This window comes from Triticum aestivum, chromosome 3D (assembly GCF_018294505.1).
Source record: "Triticum aestivum cultivar Chinese Spring chromosome 3D, IWGSC CS RefSeq v2.1, whole genome shotgun sequence".
Lineage (NCBI taxonomy): Eukaryota > Viridiplantae > Streptophyta > Magnoliopsida > Poales > Poaceae > Triticum > Triticum aestivum.
In genome coordinates this window covers 419,344,729-419,358,418 of record NC_057802.1, presented here as the reverse complement: position 1 = coordinate 419,358,418, position 13,690 = coordinate 419,344,729, and the positions used below count along the sequence as shown (strand labels likewise).

At 54.0% G+C, this 13,690-nt stretch overlaps 1 protein-coding gene across 2 annotated transcripts; it reads right to left on the bottom strand.

The window, feature by feature from the left end:
* Positions 1-7,289: 7,289 nt before the first annotated feature.
* Positions 7,290-11,469, bottom strand: LOC123079291 (factor of DNA methylation 1). Of its 2 annotated transcripts, none has more exons than XM_044502027.1 (7): positions 11,254-11,469; positions 10,870-11,057; positions 10,361-10,515; positions 9,328-9,510; positions 8,994-9,209; positions 8,643-8,902; positions 7,290-7,330 (listed from the first exon to the last, which is right to left on the bottom strand). In XM_044502027.1, exons 2-7 carry the CDS (start codon positions 11,042-11,044, stop codon positions 7,300-7,302), a joined length of 1,020 nt encoding a protein of 339 aa, XP_044357962.1. In that variant the 5' UTR covers positions 11,045-11,057; positions 11,254-11,469; the 3' UTR covers positions 7,290-7,299. The 2 variants fall into 2 exon arrangements, with proteins under 2 accessions (XP_044357962.1, XP_044357963.1); XM_044502028.1 differs by having other exon boundaries at positions 9,328-9,507.
* Positions 11,470-13,690: the final 2,221 nt, after the last annotated feature.

Sequence of the window (13,690 nt, the reverse complement as noted above, 5' to 3'; positions counted from 1 at the left end):
CCCGTCGCCGCCGCCGGCGCTCGCGCTCTCGGGCATCCTTGTCCGGCGAGCTCCCTTCCGTCCGTTCATCTCCGCCTTCGTTGCCGCTCCCTCCCAATCTCCGGCCGGCCGGTGTGCCGTGCCCTGGCCGCGTCGTCCCCTTCCTGCCCCGGCGGCGACCTCCGCGGCGGCGCCTGGGGAAACCCTCGTGCCCCGGTTGGTTGCCCCGGGCAGGTCGTTTCGGGCCGCTCTGCTTATGGGCCTCCCTGGGGCCCATCCTGTTGGACCTACCCTCGGGCTGTCGGCCAATGGGCCCCCAGGCGGGAGGCGGGCCGCTGACCGACGCGTGGGCCGGCCGCCCAGCCCCGCCGCGCGTGGTGTGGCCCAGCTGCGCCCCCTGGCGCGGTCTGGCCCGTCCCGGCGCTTGATTTGGCCCCCTGTAGGGTTTCCCCGAGCCTCCCGTGCCCCGACCCTCGCTTCCCATCCTGCTGCCTCGCAGGCCGCCTCCCTCGTCCCCTCCGGCCGCCGCGCCCCCTCGCCCCCGCCTCCGCCGCCGGCCATGACCCGGGAGTGGGGCGACGCCGAATCCCGCCCGAAGCGGCGCGCGGATGACCGCCGCGACCCTCCGCGCTCCTCCCCCGACGGCCTCCGGCGGGAGGCTGACCTCCGGAGCCAGCTCACCTCCCGCCCGGCTCGCCGATCCCCTGCCCGCGACTCCCGTGACCCCCGCCGCTCCCCTCCCCGCCAATCCCGCCGCTCCCCGACGCGGTATGACCGCCGCTCCCACTCGCCTGCCCGCCGGGATCCGCCTCGGGAGGACTCTCGGGACCGGGGCAACTCGCCTGCGCGGCGTTCCCCTGCCCGAGGCCGGTCTCCGACCCGGCGCTCGTCGGCCCGCGATGGCCGTGGCTACCGCCGGCCCTCTCCTCCGCGTCAAGCTCCTCCCGCTTCCGAGTCCACCGCCCCTGAGAACCGGCGTTACCAGCCCCCGCGCGCCCAAGCCGCTTTTCCGCCCTCTAACGGCAGCAACGGGAACCGTGGGCGCCCGGGCGCTAAGAAGAAGAAGAAGAAGGGGCCGCCTCACCCTCCTCCTGCCGCCTCCTCCGCCGCCGTGGTGACTCCGGCCTCGGGTGCCGTCGCCACCTCCGTGGGTCCGCCGTGCTTCAACTGCGGCCTGTCAGGCCACTTCCAGGTGGCTTGTCCCAACCCACCGACCTGCTACCTCTGCAAGGAGGCCGGGCACCCCGCGGTTCTCTTTCCGGAGCGCCCGGTCACGGAGGAGATCATGATGTACGGCCACGGCATCGAGGACATGGGCTTCTTCCACATTGAGGTGCCGGAGCTCCCGCCTCCCTCCCCCTCGCTCCTGGCCCTTGTGACGGTCGTGGGGGAGGGCGTCGCCACTCCGGAGCTGATCGAGGCCGAGCTCAACCACCTCTGCCGGTGCAAGTGGGATTGGCAGGTGACCTCCACCGCGCCCAACGCCTTCTCGGTGATCTTCCCCGACGCCATGAGCATGGGCTTCTGCACCCGCAGCGACAACATCACCTTGGCCCTCAACGGGATTGTGGTGAACATCTCAAAGTCGAGGTGGGATCCCAAGGCCGTGGCGGTCCTGGACACGGCCTGGCTCCTCATCGCCGGCCTCCCAGACGTGGCCCGGTCTGAGCGGGTCATTCGCAGTATGTCCAAGATCCTGGGCAAGGTGGTGGTGGTCGACGAGCTCTCTCTGCGCAAGGAGGAGGAGGTCCGGGTCAAGGTGAAATGCCTGGACGCCTCCAAGCTCCACACCACGCTTCGGGTCTTCTTCAACGACGACGGTTACGACCTCACCATCTGCCCCGAGCCGCCGAACCACATCGGCCGCCCCCGCCTCTCCGCTGACAGCCTCCAGGGGAGCGGGCCCGCGGATGCCGATGGGTCCCACCACCGGCGCCCCCGCCACTCCCGCTTCGACGACAACGAGGAGGACGACGACATCTCTGAGCGCTCCCGCTCCCTGTCTCGTGAGCCCGCCAACCCCCCCTCGGGCCGCGGCGGCTCCGGGCAGGGCCGCACCCGAGTGTCCGCCGCGGACCTCGCGATGGCCCTCCAGCTGGCCGCACCCCCAGTGGCGCCATCTCCCCCTGCCTCGGAGTCGATCAGTGACATCTCGAGTGTTGGTCTGCTCGTCGTGCCCCCCTCGTCGCCCCGCTCTCCTTCTGCCGACTCCGCTCGCCGCTCCTCTCCATCGGGCCCGGAACCACCGTCCCCCCGGCCCCGACCTCCCCGGCCCTCACGGGTGGTGACGGTGGTACCCCACCCCTCGGAGAGCCCTCTCCGGTGCCTCCGCCCGCGGGGGATGCGTCTGGCGACACCCTGGAGCTCGTCGCCCCGCTCCCCCCGCTGGTGGTCCCCGACGCCCACCCCACCTCCCCTGCCTCCCCGGCTTCGGCGGTGGCCGTGGTCGTCACCACTCCGGTCTCCACAATCCCTCCCCCGACGGTGGCGTACACCAGGCGACCCCGCTCCTCCTCGACGTCGGTGACTGCGTCTCGCCGCAGCGCCCGCCTCGATGCGGCTCGCCCGGTCGATGCCTCGGTTCCGTCCATCGCCGAGCGTGCTGAGATCCGGGCGGCTGCCCGGAACCTCGAGTCAGGTGTGGATTCCGCCCTTCCCAGTTCTTCCTGTTGTCCCTTTTCCACGCTTGAGGCTGTTCCTCTTAGACACCTTGCCAAGGTGGCCACGGACTCGGCCATCGTTTTCAGGGGGGAAGTGGGTCCCCCCATAGAGTAGATCGCGGCCATTAGGGCTCGCGAGATTCTTGATGGCAAGCTGGCTGAGACCCGGGCTCGCCTGCGTAGGACCCTTGAGGAGCAGATTGCCCGTACCGCTGATCAGGCCCCTACGGTGGGCGACGGGGCCATTCGTGGGCGCACTCGGTCCCGCACTGCTGCTCTCCGCGCCCAAAGCGCATCTCGTGTTCTGGGGTCAAGCAGCCCCCCGATGGGGGCTTAGATGCGGGCCCTTTTTTGGAACATCCGCGGCTTCGGCCATGATGGCCGACGCCGCCAACTCGTCGATTACGTGCGTGACGAACACATTGACATCATCGCCATTCAGGAAACCTTGCGCATGGATTTTTCTCTTCCCGAGCTGGAGCGTCTTAGCCCCCACCTATTCGCCGGGCATTGGCTCCCTTCTAGTGGGACCACGGGGCACTCGGGAGGCATCCTTTTAGGTGTGAAGGATGCCACCTTTGAGGTTGGCGGGATGGACCGGGGCGAGTTCTTCGTTAGCATGGAGCTCTTCGAGAGGGCGCTCAACTTCAAATGGGAGGTTGTCATTGTCTATGGGCCGGCGGACCACCGCCGCTCCCCGACCTTCCTTGATGAGCTCCAACGGAAGGTCTCCGCCTCCACCTTCCCGGTGGTTGTTGGAGGGGACTTCAACCTCATCCGCTCTCCCGATGATAAGAATAATGACCGAATCAACCTCCCCAGGATGCAGATGTTCAACGACTGCATCGCGGATCTCGGCCTCCGCGAGCTTGAGCGGACGGGTGCCAGGTTTACCTGGACTAACCGCCAAGCCGACCCGACGCGGTCCGTCTTGGACCGCGTCCTAGTCTCCCCGGAATGGGAACTTAGATGCCCCTTGGCCTCGCTTCGTGCGATTACCCGGATTGGGTCGGACCACGTCCCTCTCCTTCTCTCCACCGCCGATGAACGTCCTCCCACCCCGCCTCGCTTCAGGTTCGAGCTCTTCTGGCTCAACCAAGCGGGCTTCAGGGAGGCGGTCGCGGCCAAGTGGACCTCTGCGCGCTCCTCTCCCCACCGATCCATGTCGGCGGTGGACTCCTGGCAGTTCTGTGCCAAGCTCGGCCGCCAATTCATGAAAGGGTGGGGAGCTAACCTTGGCAGGGACCTCCGCGGACGGAAAAAAGTCCTCCTTGAAGCCATCCAGGCCTTGGATTACCGCGCGGACACCTCCGGGATCTCCCCGGATGAGTGGATGGTGCGATATGATCTCGAGGATCAGCTCGCTACCATCTACACGGATGAAGAAGCTTACTGGAGGCTCCGCGGTACCCAGCGTTGGGTGCTGCGGGGCGATGCTAATACGGCATATTTCCAGGCGATCGCGAATGGGCGACGACGTCGGAACTCCATCCACTGTTTGTGGGATGGTGACTCCCAGCTCGTCCGCCCCTCGGACATCCGGACACATGTAGATGGCTTCTATAAAGCACTATTCTCCCCCACCCCTCGGGGTGGGATCGCTCTGGCACCCGACACCTGGTCAGGCGCCCAGCTTGTGTCTGTTGCGGACAATGCCGCCTTAGTTGCCCCGTTCTCCGAGGAGGAAGTCCTCGCGGCGATTAAGGGCATGAACGCCTCCTCGGCGCCGGGGCCGGATGGACTGCCAGTCTCCTTTTTTAAAGCATTCTGGCAGACCATCAAACCTGAGATCATGGCTCTCTTTGACGAGTTTTTCTTAGGGACCATGGATCTTGGGCGCCTGAACTATGGGGTAGTCACTCTTATCCCCAAAGTTCCGGGTGCGACGGACATCTGCCAATTCCGACCCATCACTGTGATCAATGTGATTTTTCGAATTCTGGCCAAAGGGTACGCCAATAGGGTGACCCGGCTCGCCGACTCGATCACCCACCCCAATCAGTCGGCTTTCATTCAGGGCTGTTTTATCCTGGATGGGGTGTTGGTCTTCCACGAGGTCCTTCACGAAGTCCGCTCCAAGCACCAACGGGCGGTATTCCTGAAGCTTGATTTCCATAAAGCCTATGACACTGTGCACTGGCCCTTCCTTCGGGAAGTTTTACTCCGTAAGGGCTTTGATGACCGTTGGGTGACCAGAGTTATGCAGCTTGTCTCCTGCGGTCGGACCGCTATTAACATTAACGGTGAGATCGGCCCCTTCTTCCCCACACTCTGTGGGGTCCGCCAAGGCGACCCTTTCTCGCCGTTCCTGTTTAACATGGTGGCCGATGCCCTCGCGGCCATTCTTGACAAAGCCAAATCGGCCGGCCACATTCACGGCGTGGTCCCACACCTTGTAGGAGGGGGGGGTTCTCCCTCCTACAATATGCCGATGACACCATAATAATGGTTGAGGGCTCCGAGTCCGATATTGCCAACCTGATGTTCCTCCTCCTCTGCTTCCAACGGATGTCCGGTCTGACCATCAACTTTGATAAGAGCGAGGTGATGGTGCTGGGATACCCACCGGTGGAGGCCCAGGGCATTGCGGACCGGCTTAATTGCCGCCTGGGTTCTTTCCCCACGACCTATCTGGGGATCCCCATTAGTGACTCTCGCCTCACCGTAGCGGACCTCCGCCCTTCCGTGACCCGGATGCAACACCGAGTCGAGCCCTGGAAGGGCCGGTGGCTCTCGAAGGCGGCGCGGGTAATCCTCATCAACTCCTCGCTGGCTAGCCTTCTCTGGTTCCTCATGAGCTTCTATAGACTCCATGAGACGCTTCACCAGGAGGTGGCCAAATATCAGTCCAGATTTTACTGGGCTGGCGAGGGGGACAAGCAAAAATACCATATGGTGAGCTGGCCGGACATTTGCAAACCCAAGGACCAGGGAGGTCTGGGGATCTTATCCTCCCGTCGCATGAACATTGCTCTCCTGACCCGATGGCTATGGCGTATTGCCAACGGGGAGGGCGGCCTCTGGCTTACCATCATTCAGAATAAGTACCTCCGAGGACAACCTCTTGCTTTCTGCCAGCGCTCTAAGGGATCCCAGTTCTGGCAGGCGGTGATTCAGCTCCTCCCCGTGCTCCGGATTGGCACTTCCATCTCGGTGGGTTCCGGGTCCTCGACCCTGTTTTGGCTCGACCGCTGGCTTGGAGATTCCCCTCTGGCCGCCCGCTTCCCGGGCTTATTTGCCATTGCGGCAGATCCCCGAATTTCCGTCGAAGCGGCCCTTATTGACTTAGGGCGCCTCGCCTTTCGGCGCTCCTTTGGCCCCCAGGAGGTTGACGCGTGGGACGCCCTTCTACAGGACATCGCTCTCTTGCCAATGCAGGTAGAGGGCGCCACCGACTCCATGGCGTGGCGTCTGGAGCCCTCGGGATGCTTCTCCACGAAGTCTTTGTATGCTGCCATCGCCCCTTCGCTGGCCCCTGAGCCCTTTAGCCTGATCTGGGACATTCGTCTCCCCCTCAAGATCCGGATATTCCTCTGGCAGTGGATTCGGGGACGTCTCCCCTCTGGGGTGGAAGTCCGCAAGCGCAATGGCCCTGGGGACGAGATGTGTCCCCTGTGCGCCACGATGGAGGATTCGAACCACATTTTCTTCAACTGCTCCACTGCCCAGTTCCTGTGGTCGTGCTTCCGTGAAACGGTCGGCGGACAGTGGTGCAATTCCAACTTCCCTGACCTACTCGCGGAGATCAATGCCTCCTCCCCGCGTTACCGCCATATTAGATGGTTGTGCATTGGGATCCTTGCATGGACGCTTTGGAATATTCGCAACAAGCTCGTTATCTAGAAAGTTCCTTTGCGACGTGCGACTGACGCGATCTTCAAAATGTGTGGCTATTTGCAGCTTTGGTGGCCGCTTAGCCGCACCCAGGACCGGAGCACCATCGACACCCTCCTCACCGACCTTCGATCGATGGCCTTCCGCATGGCGCCCCCGCTTCCGCCACCACCGCCGGAACCTGATTAGGCTGGACCCATCCGTGGCGGTTTTTTTGTGTGTGTCCTTTTGTTCTTAGGGCTTGTTGAGCTGTGCCCTCAGCATTAACCCCTTTGGTACCGTGCGTTCTGTGCGGCTGTGACTTTGAGTGTGTGTTTGTGTGTGTGTGTGTGAACTCTGTTGGCTGTTTGATTCGGGCGGTTTACTTTATCTATAAAGCGGGGCGAAAGCCTTTTTTGGTGATATGCTCTTTTCGGGCTTCCTTCCTTGCTAAGGTCAGGTTCTTCAGTCTTTGTTTGCCAAAATAAGAAAAGATTCTTCAGTCTTCAGTTCTTCACCATGAGTTAGCGCTTCTATGTTTTGTACCCAGACACTGACAGCCTGAGTAAGTTCCCTGCACAATTTAAAATCAAATTGGCATGGTGATAATTCAGTAGACAGGAACAATCTATCTGCAATATACGACAGCATCAACTAAGGCACTTGTGCCTGCATTGCTACTGAGGTTACCATGAGATGGACACCAAAATTTCAGTTGAAATGTTCTTTCTGGACTCAGCTTCGGATAATTTTTTCTACAGAAAAACACTTTCTTAAAAGGTACGGTGACTCATAATAGCGTCTTTAAAAGTTCAAAGTACAGCACCTATTCTTTTCGTTAGTGTCTTCATGCTCGTCCACCACCACGGCCCCTTTTCCTGCACATACAGAAACAAGTTCTAATGAATTTTTGTGTGAATTCACATAAGTACTAGTTATAACAAAGTTTGCATGCATCATCAAGTCCATTTCCCGGTATATATACACCCAACCAAGTCTGTTTTCCTGGCCATATAATAAGTCTCTGTACCATGCCTTTAAAAAGGCCATTGAAATATGAGCTCTTTTACAGTACCCTTAAATCAACACAGACCGTCCGTTTTCTTTAATCCGACGGATGTTGCTTATTGGTACTCCAGCGCAGAGTGTTAGGGAGTACTAGTACCAAGTGTTAAGGAGTACCTCCAGTTCAAGGGTAAAAACGTGACAGCAGATACATAAAAACAGAAAACGTAACAGAAGATGACAAATAACGTGCGCCTAATATTCAGATCGAACAGTTACCTTGAAGATCCTCAAAAAAAAAAAGAACAGTTACCTTGAAGGATCTGATTTCTTTTAGGAATACACCGTTTATTTTTTGCGAATAGGAATAAAAGATTTGACTGGATATTGTTTCTACGTGCTTGAACGGCTGCTCGTATGGATTCAATGCACAAGAACTACATGCATCTGCCGGCGTTCTGTTCTTTTTTGCAAGTTCGTCGTTTTCAATCTACGAAGTTCTTACTAACACTCAAGTATCTATATCGGATTTTTGTTCAAATTAAGGACCAATCTCAGCAGTCGAAAATATGCACACATGGAGAAAGGGGTCAAGACGGACGATGAGATATCAAATGCACAAGATCGATGTTACAGAGGTGGAATTGCCTCATACATCAGCAGCGCTACGAGCGAAGTGGAGAAACCATCGGCGGTGTGGCGGCCGAGCATCAGGAAGATAGTTAGACCTGCGAAGAGGATGACTGGTGCGCTGAAGGAAGGGCAGGTCAGCAGTTGAGATGGATACGGGGAAGATCACTTGACGGCGTTCCAAGGGGAGAGCCGCGTGATTGTATCAAAGGATTTTTTTTCATCGACAACGAAATAGACTGGAAGATTTATTAATAAAAAGATTTATTTTGGGAAAATTTTATAGCAACACAAAAGGTCCATAATACCCCTTAGAATCGATGGTTGGATTTAATTGGTACTCCCTGTTCTATTTTGGAGTACCAGGGTACCGTAAAAGAGCTCTGAAATATACTGGACCAGTAGGATTTTTGTTTCATTTGGCTAATTACAGATACAGAAACCTACAGCTACGATTTCAATGCTCCAATTGAATCAGGACTGCTGGCGCTGCATGCCTGTATGATTCTAGCAAAGGTGCACTTAACAAACTGAATCTTATACAATCATACATACCCGCAAGTCGAGGTCCTGACATTCTCGTTGCTGAGGCTCTTCACTTTGCTGCACACGTACTCAACACTCTCACTGAGAGTAGCCTTCCTGTCCTCTTTGAAATTCCAAAGCTGGGCTACAATGGTTCTGTCACTCAGCTTGCCACATTCCTTTAACTCCAAGAAACTATTCACCAAAGCCTTCACCAAAGCCTTGTAAGACTCTTCCCCCCACGTAGCCCGCAGCTCTTGTAGCTTAACGTCATCGTCATTAATAGTCTCCTAATCACACAAGTAGCGATGTAGCACATAACTTGTCACCTCCAAGAACCGGTGGACCATAAGCTATGGTCTGTACAAGAACTCAGCGTACCTCAGAAATGCCTCCAGTTGTGTCACACTTGAAGGGATACCACTCTGGGTTCATGAGCTGCTCCTGCCAAAATTTGCACAGCCGAGAAGCTTCCGCCTCGGCTTCTTTGCGGAGAAACTTCCGAAGGCATGCCAGTAGGAATGGCCTCTCACTCAACTGCCCCATGTACTTTACGGTGATATTCTGTCTACCAACACCACCCATATCAAGAAATCCCTGGACATCAACTTATAATGTCAATTTTCATTTCATAATCTTCCGCATGGTGTGACAGGAATGCGTGTAGTATCTAATATTGATAAGAGGGTGAAAATGATTATGGATATGACTGAACCTTGATGAGCTCAGCGTTGATATTTGAAGTTTCTTCTCTAACATCGCGAAGCTCAGCACTCAAACCTTGTTCATGACTGTTCATAACACACAGAATTTCCGCAGCCTCATGCTCCTCAGCATCTTCACCAGCATGTCCCTCAGATTGCCGTTTTCTTTTCTGCACTGATGTTATTTGCACCTGCTTTTATAGTGATGTAGCGGGGTAAGTATGGCAGAATAGGAAAAGCAAGAGAATGGCCGGAAAATACACAGGAGCTCCTGGGTGCTCCACACCCCTATACCACACCCCTATACGAATATTAAATGTAAAAAATACCAAAAAAAAAGAAACTGAAATTTGGGGATATCAAACCTGGTTTCTCAATCTACTCCCGTGTGAAATTTCATGAAAAAATACCAGAAAACGTATCCGTGGCGAAGGAAATACTGTCCGAACAAAAATCTATCCAAACAGTTTTTTTTTCTATACATAGGAAATTTTTGTCTTTTTTGCCACGAATACATTTCCTGGTATTTTTTCACGAAATTTCACACGGGAGCAGATCGGGAACCCAGGTTTGATATCCCAAAATCTCAGTTTTTTTTTCAAATTTCTCGGTATTTTTTTTGAATTTAATGTTCGTATAGGGGTGTGGAGCACCCGGGTGCTACAAATCCGCTTCCGAGAATGGCCACTCATTATACTAGTCTAGCAATGAGTGACCCAAAATGCACTCATTTTTTTACAGTACTTCACATAAATATGCAACAAGATGATAATTGCAATCAGTAAAATGAAGAACACTTCTAAAAGAGCATAGACACGATCAGACGAGGGAGCCAACAAGGCATAAAAGTGCAACTCAAAATGTGCAGAATAATTGCTTTGCAAAATAGTTTTGCTGTAATTAGATGAGCAGAACTATCTTGCAAAGGATCTATAAACATTCATGGCATCACATTCTGCCTAAGCAGTAAAGACCAGTAACACACTATCCCAGTAACACACTTATCCTTAGAATTATCACATTCACAGATAAGCATTTACTTACCCTTCCAGACTGGTTATGCTCACGACCACTTCCCTGTGCCGGCGTATCGCTTGCCTCACTTGCTTGGAGCTTTCTCTTTAGAGATTGAATCTCTGCTTCCAGCTCTTCATTCCTTTTAACGAGCTCCTCCTTCGCAGCGATAAGTTGAAGCCTTGCTGTCCATGATATTATCAAAAGTGGTAAGAATGATGCCACGGTTTTCTTATCACTAGTGCAAGTGCAATGCACGTTTCGACCAATGCACAGTTTTGTTTGCGTGTGACAGGAGATTTGTAAACAATGCGAGTAATTACAGATTGGTAGGATTGACTGGTAACCATTGGGGGGCTTCAGATAACAGATAACTGATTGTAATAAACATCATTGGAGCAACGTTGGCTGTTCGATTTGATGGCTAGGATTAAAGTGTTGCCTTCAGAGAAATGGCGTTTAAAAAAAGCCAACAAAATCCGTTATTATAGCGCAAACAACATATGAGGATGATCCTAAGCAAACAGAGCAGCGGTTACCCTTATGTTCTTGCTCCACCTTCTCCTTTTCTTCGAGGAGTCCGTGAAGCGCGGTGTGGATGCCGGTGTATTCATGGCTGCAGTATTCGTGGTAGTTCATCTTGGAGCAAACATATGAACCGAGTCCGGAGAGGCGCGCAAGCCAGCCACCACTTGCATCTCCGGCCTCTGCCATGAGCGCCGATAGTCTGCAGGTGCAGGGGCATAGTACCATGGCAAAGATTAATTCGAGTTTTATCCACTGGATAGAGTGGAAATCGACTGCCTCGCTTCAGTAAATGACCAAACGCGGGAACCCCGAAGATTCCTAGTGAAAAGAGGGGGGAAATGCGGGTTCTTGCAATTTTTTCAAGGGAGGTGGGGAAAGGGTTAGGGCTTCCGTACCAAGAGAGGAAATCAGCCCAGTGGAGAGAGGCCGCGTGGCTTCGCCGGAAGGACGGACGCTCCTGCTTCTTATCCTGCTTCTTCTACGGCGCCGGGACGGAGAGAGTATGATTGATTGCTCACTGCATTGTGCGTTTGGTACTCTCTGCTCAGAGTTCAGTTCTTGTTTCTCTCCTGACGGAGAAGAGGAGGGGAAGGAAAGACGAGGGAGGGGCGCGTGCCTGTAAACGTGGGGTGAGCTTCCGGCTCGCCGTCTTCCCGGAAGTGGCGCTCGTTGGTGACCCACATGTCAGTCGGAGAAACAGCTGGCAGCCTCGGATGTTGTTTTCTTTTCTCACGAAAAAAGACCGGACGAGTCTAGCCAGCGGCCCGGCTGCTCGCTAGCCGTCGCGAGCGGCCAGCCTAAAATGAAAAATTTTGGTCCCTAATCAATAAAGGGTAGTAATTTGTCCCTTTAATTGATAAAAAATTAATTATATTTTAAAGAAAGTACCACATAAACAGAAAAGTATTAATAAATATTCATGTGAAGCGAACGCATTTAATTTGAGTTTCTAAATTTTTAAATCGCGTATCGCATTTAAGATTCGTTTTCACCGTTGAAACCCTCGTGACGTGCTCTTCGAATCTAGATCTCGCATGGGTATGTTCCGACGAACTTTTTTATGTGCAATTTAGTCTTCGTTTGGTGCAACTAGTTGACCGTCGATGTGCAAATTTTCCCTCTAACCGTGGACATGCAGTTTTCACTGATGGCACCACCCCATACTACTCCCTAACAGTGAAATGTACAATTTCGCCTACTGCCCCGGCTAACTACCCTGGCTAACTGCTTGTACGTGTGCACAACCCCCACTGCCGCGTGCGAGGGACTATCCCATAAGAGTGTGCCAACCTGCAGTCTGTGTGTGAGCAACTATGCCGGCCAGAGTGTTCAACTCCGCAGTCGCGCGTGAGCAGCTGCCCCATTGTGCATGTGCAACCCTCGCAGCATTGTGTGTGCGACTATGCGGACGAGAGTGTACAACTCTACAGCCACACATGTGCGACTATGCCGACATGAATGTGCAACTCCGCGGCCGGGCGTGAGCACTTCCCACAACAATACATGTGCGACTATGCGGATGAGATTGTGCAACTCCATGGCCACACATGTGCGACTATGCCGTCGAGAGTGTGCAACTCCACGTGTGTGTGAGCACCTGTCGCAGCGGTACGTGTGCGACTATGCAGACGAGAGTGTGCAACTCCATGGCCACACATGTGCGACTATTGAAAGAACATGATGTGCCCCCATGTTTGGTTTTGGTAATTGATGACAATCTCTATGGACTAATGGTTGCATTGAGTTATATTTGAAGGATTTGTCCATAGGCTTTTCTTGAAGTCCATGTGTTGGTTTCAAGGAGTTTATTAGTTGACCAAGGTGCTATTAAGGAATTATCCAAAGATCGGTCATGTGAGTGTTGAGCTTATTGCAAGCATGTCTTGAAGAAGAAGATTGTGTGATCATTCATGTCTACCTTCAAGACATCATCCAAATGAAGATAGTTGGAAAGATTCAACACACAAAGCGCACACGATGTACCGAGGGATCAAGTGATCCCATGGTATGGTAAGCATTGTCCATTACGCTTTGTGTGCTAACCCATGGTCTTCGTGAGAGTTCTTTGTGGGGTTAGGTTGCGGTGTGCATCTTCAAGTGGAGCATCACGAAAAGATCAAATGCTTGAAGCTTGCCGTCCATTGTGGTGACAATGGATTTGTGAAGATGTGCGGAAGAGTGGCTCACCCATAGTGGAGTATGGGGAAGCAATCAACTAGTCTTCTTTGAGCCAACGCAATCAAGAAAGGTGGTCCAACTTGAGGGAGTCAAGATCGTCATCATCTAGCTCAAGTGGACCATGTGCAAGGCAAAGGTTTGCCCTTGATAGGTTTTCTATTTTACCGGTCTCATGGTAGTTGTGGGAGACCGGGTTATAGGATCGATTGCCGTACTATCAAGGGGGGCTCTCGATGAGTAGCTTGATCGTATCGTTCGTAGAGAGCTCAAACCATTGCATCCTTGCATCATCTTTATTGGTTCTTGTTTGGTTCTTCTCCTTGTGAGATTTGGAGCTTTTGGTCATCTTGTTGACAAGCTCGAGTTCATCGAAAACGGAGTTCGCGTGCATCTTCTATGATGTTTTCGATGTTGGAGGGTATGCCGGTTCTTCTCTGTTGGAGGTTTCACTCCTTTGTTTGTTAGGCATACCTCCCCTGCCTCTTCTTAGTATAACCAGTCGCTGTTTTGATGCTACTCGTCTTCCTCTATCCAACAAGCTTGAGTTTGCTCAATTCGGAGCTCATTTGCAGAAGTTATGGCAGTTCTGGTTTTCCTTGGAGTATACTTGTTTTCGTGGAAGTGGCATAAGGATGGCGCCGGCGGTAGTACCGC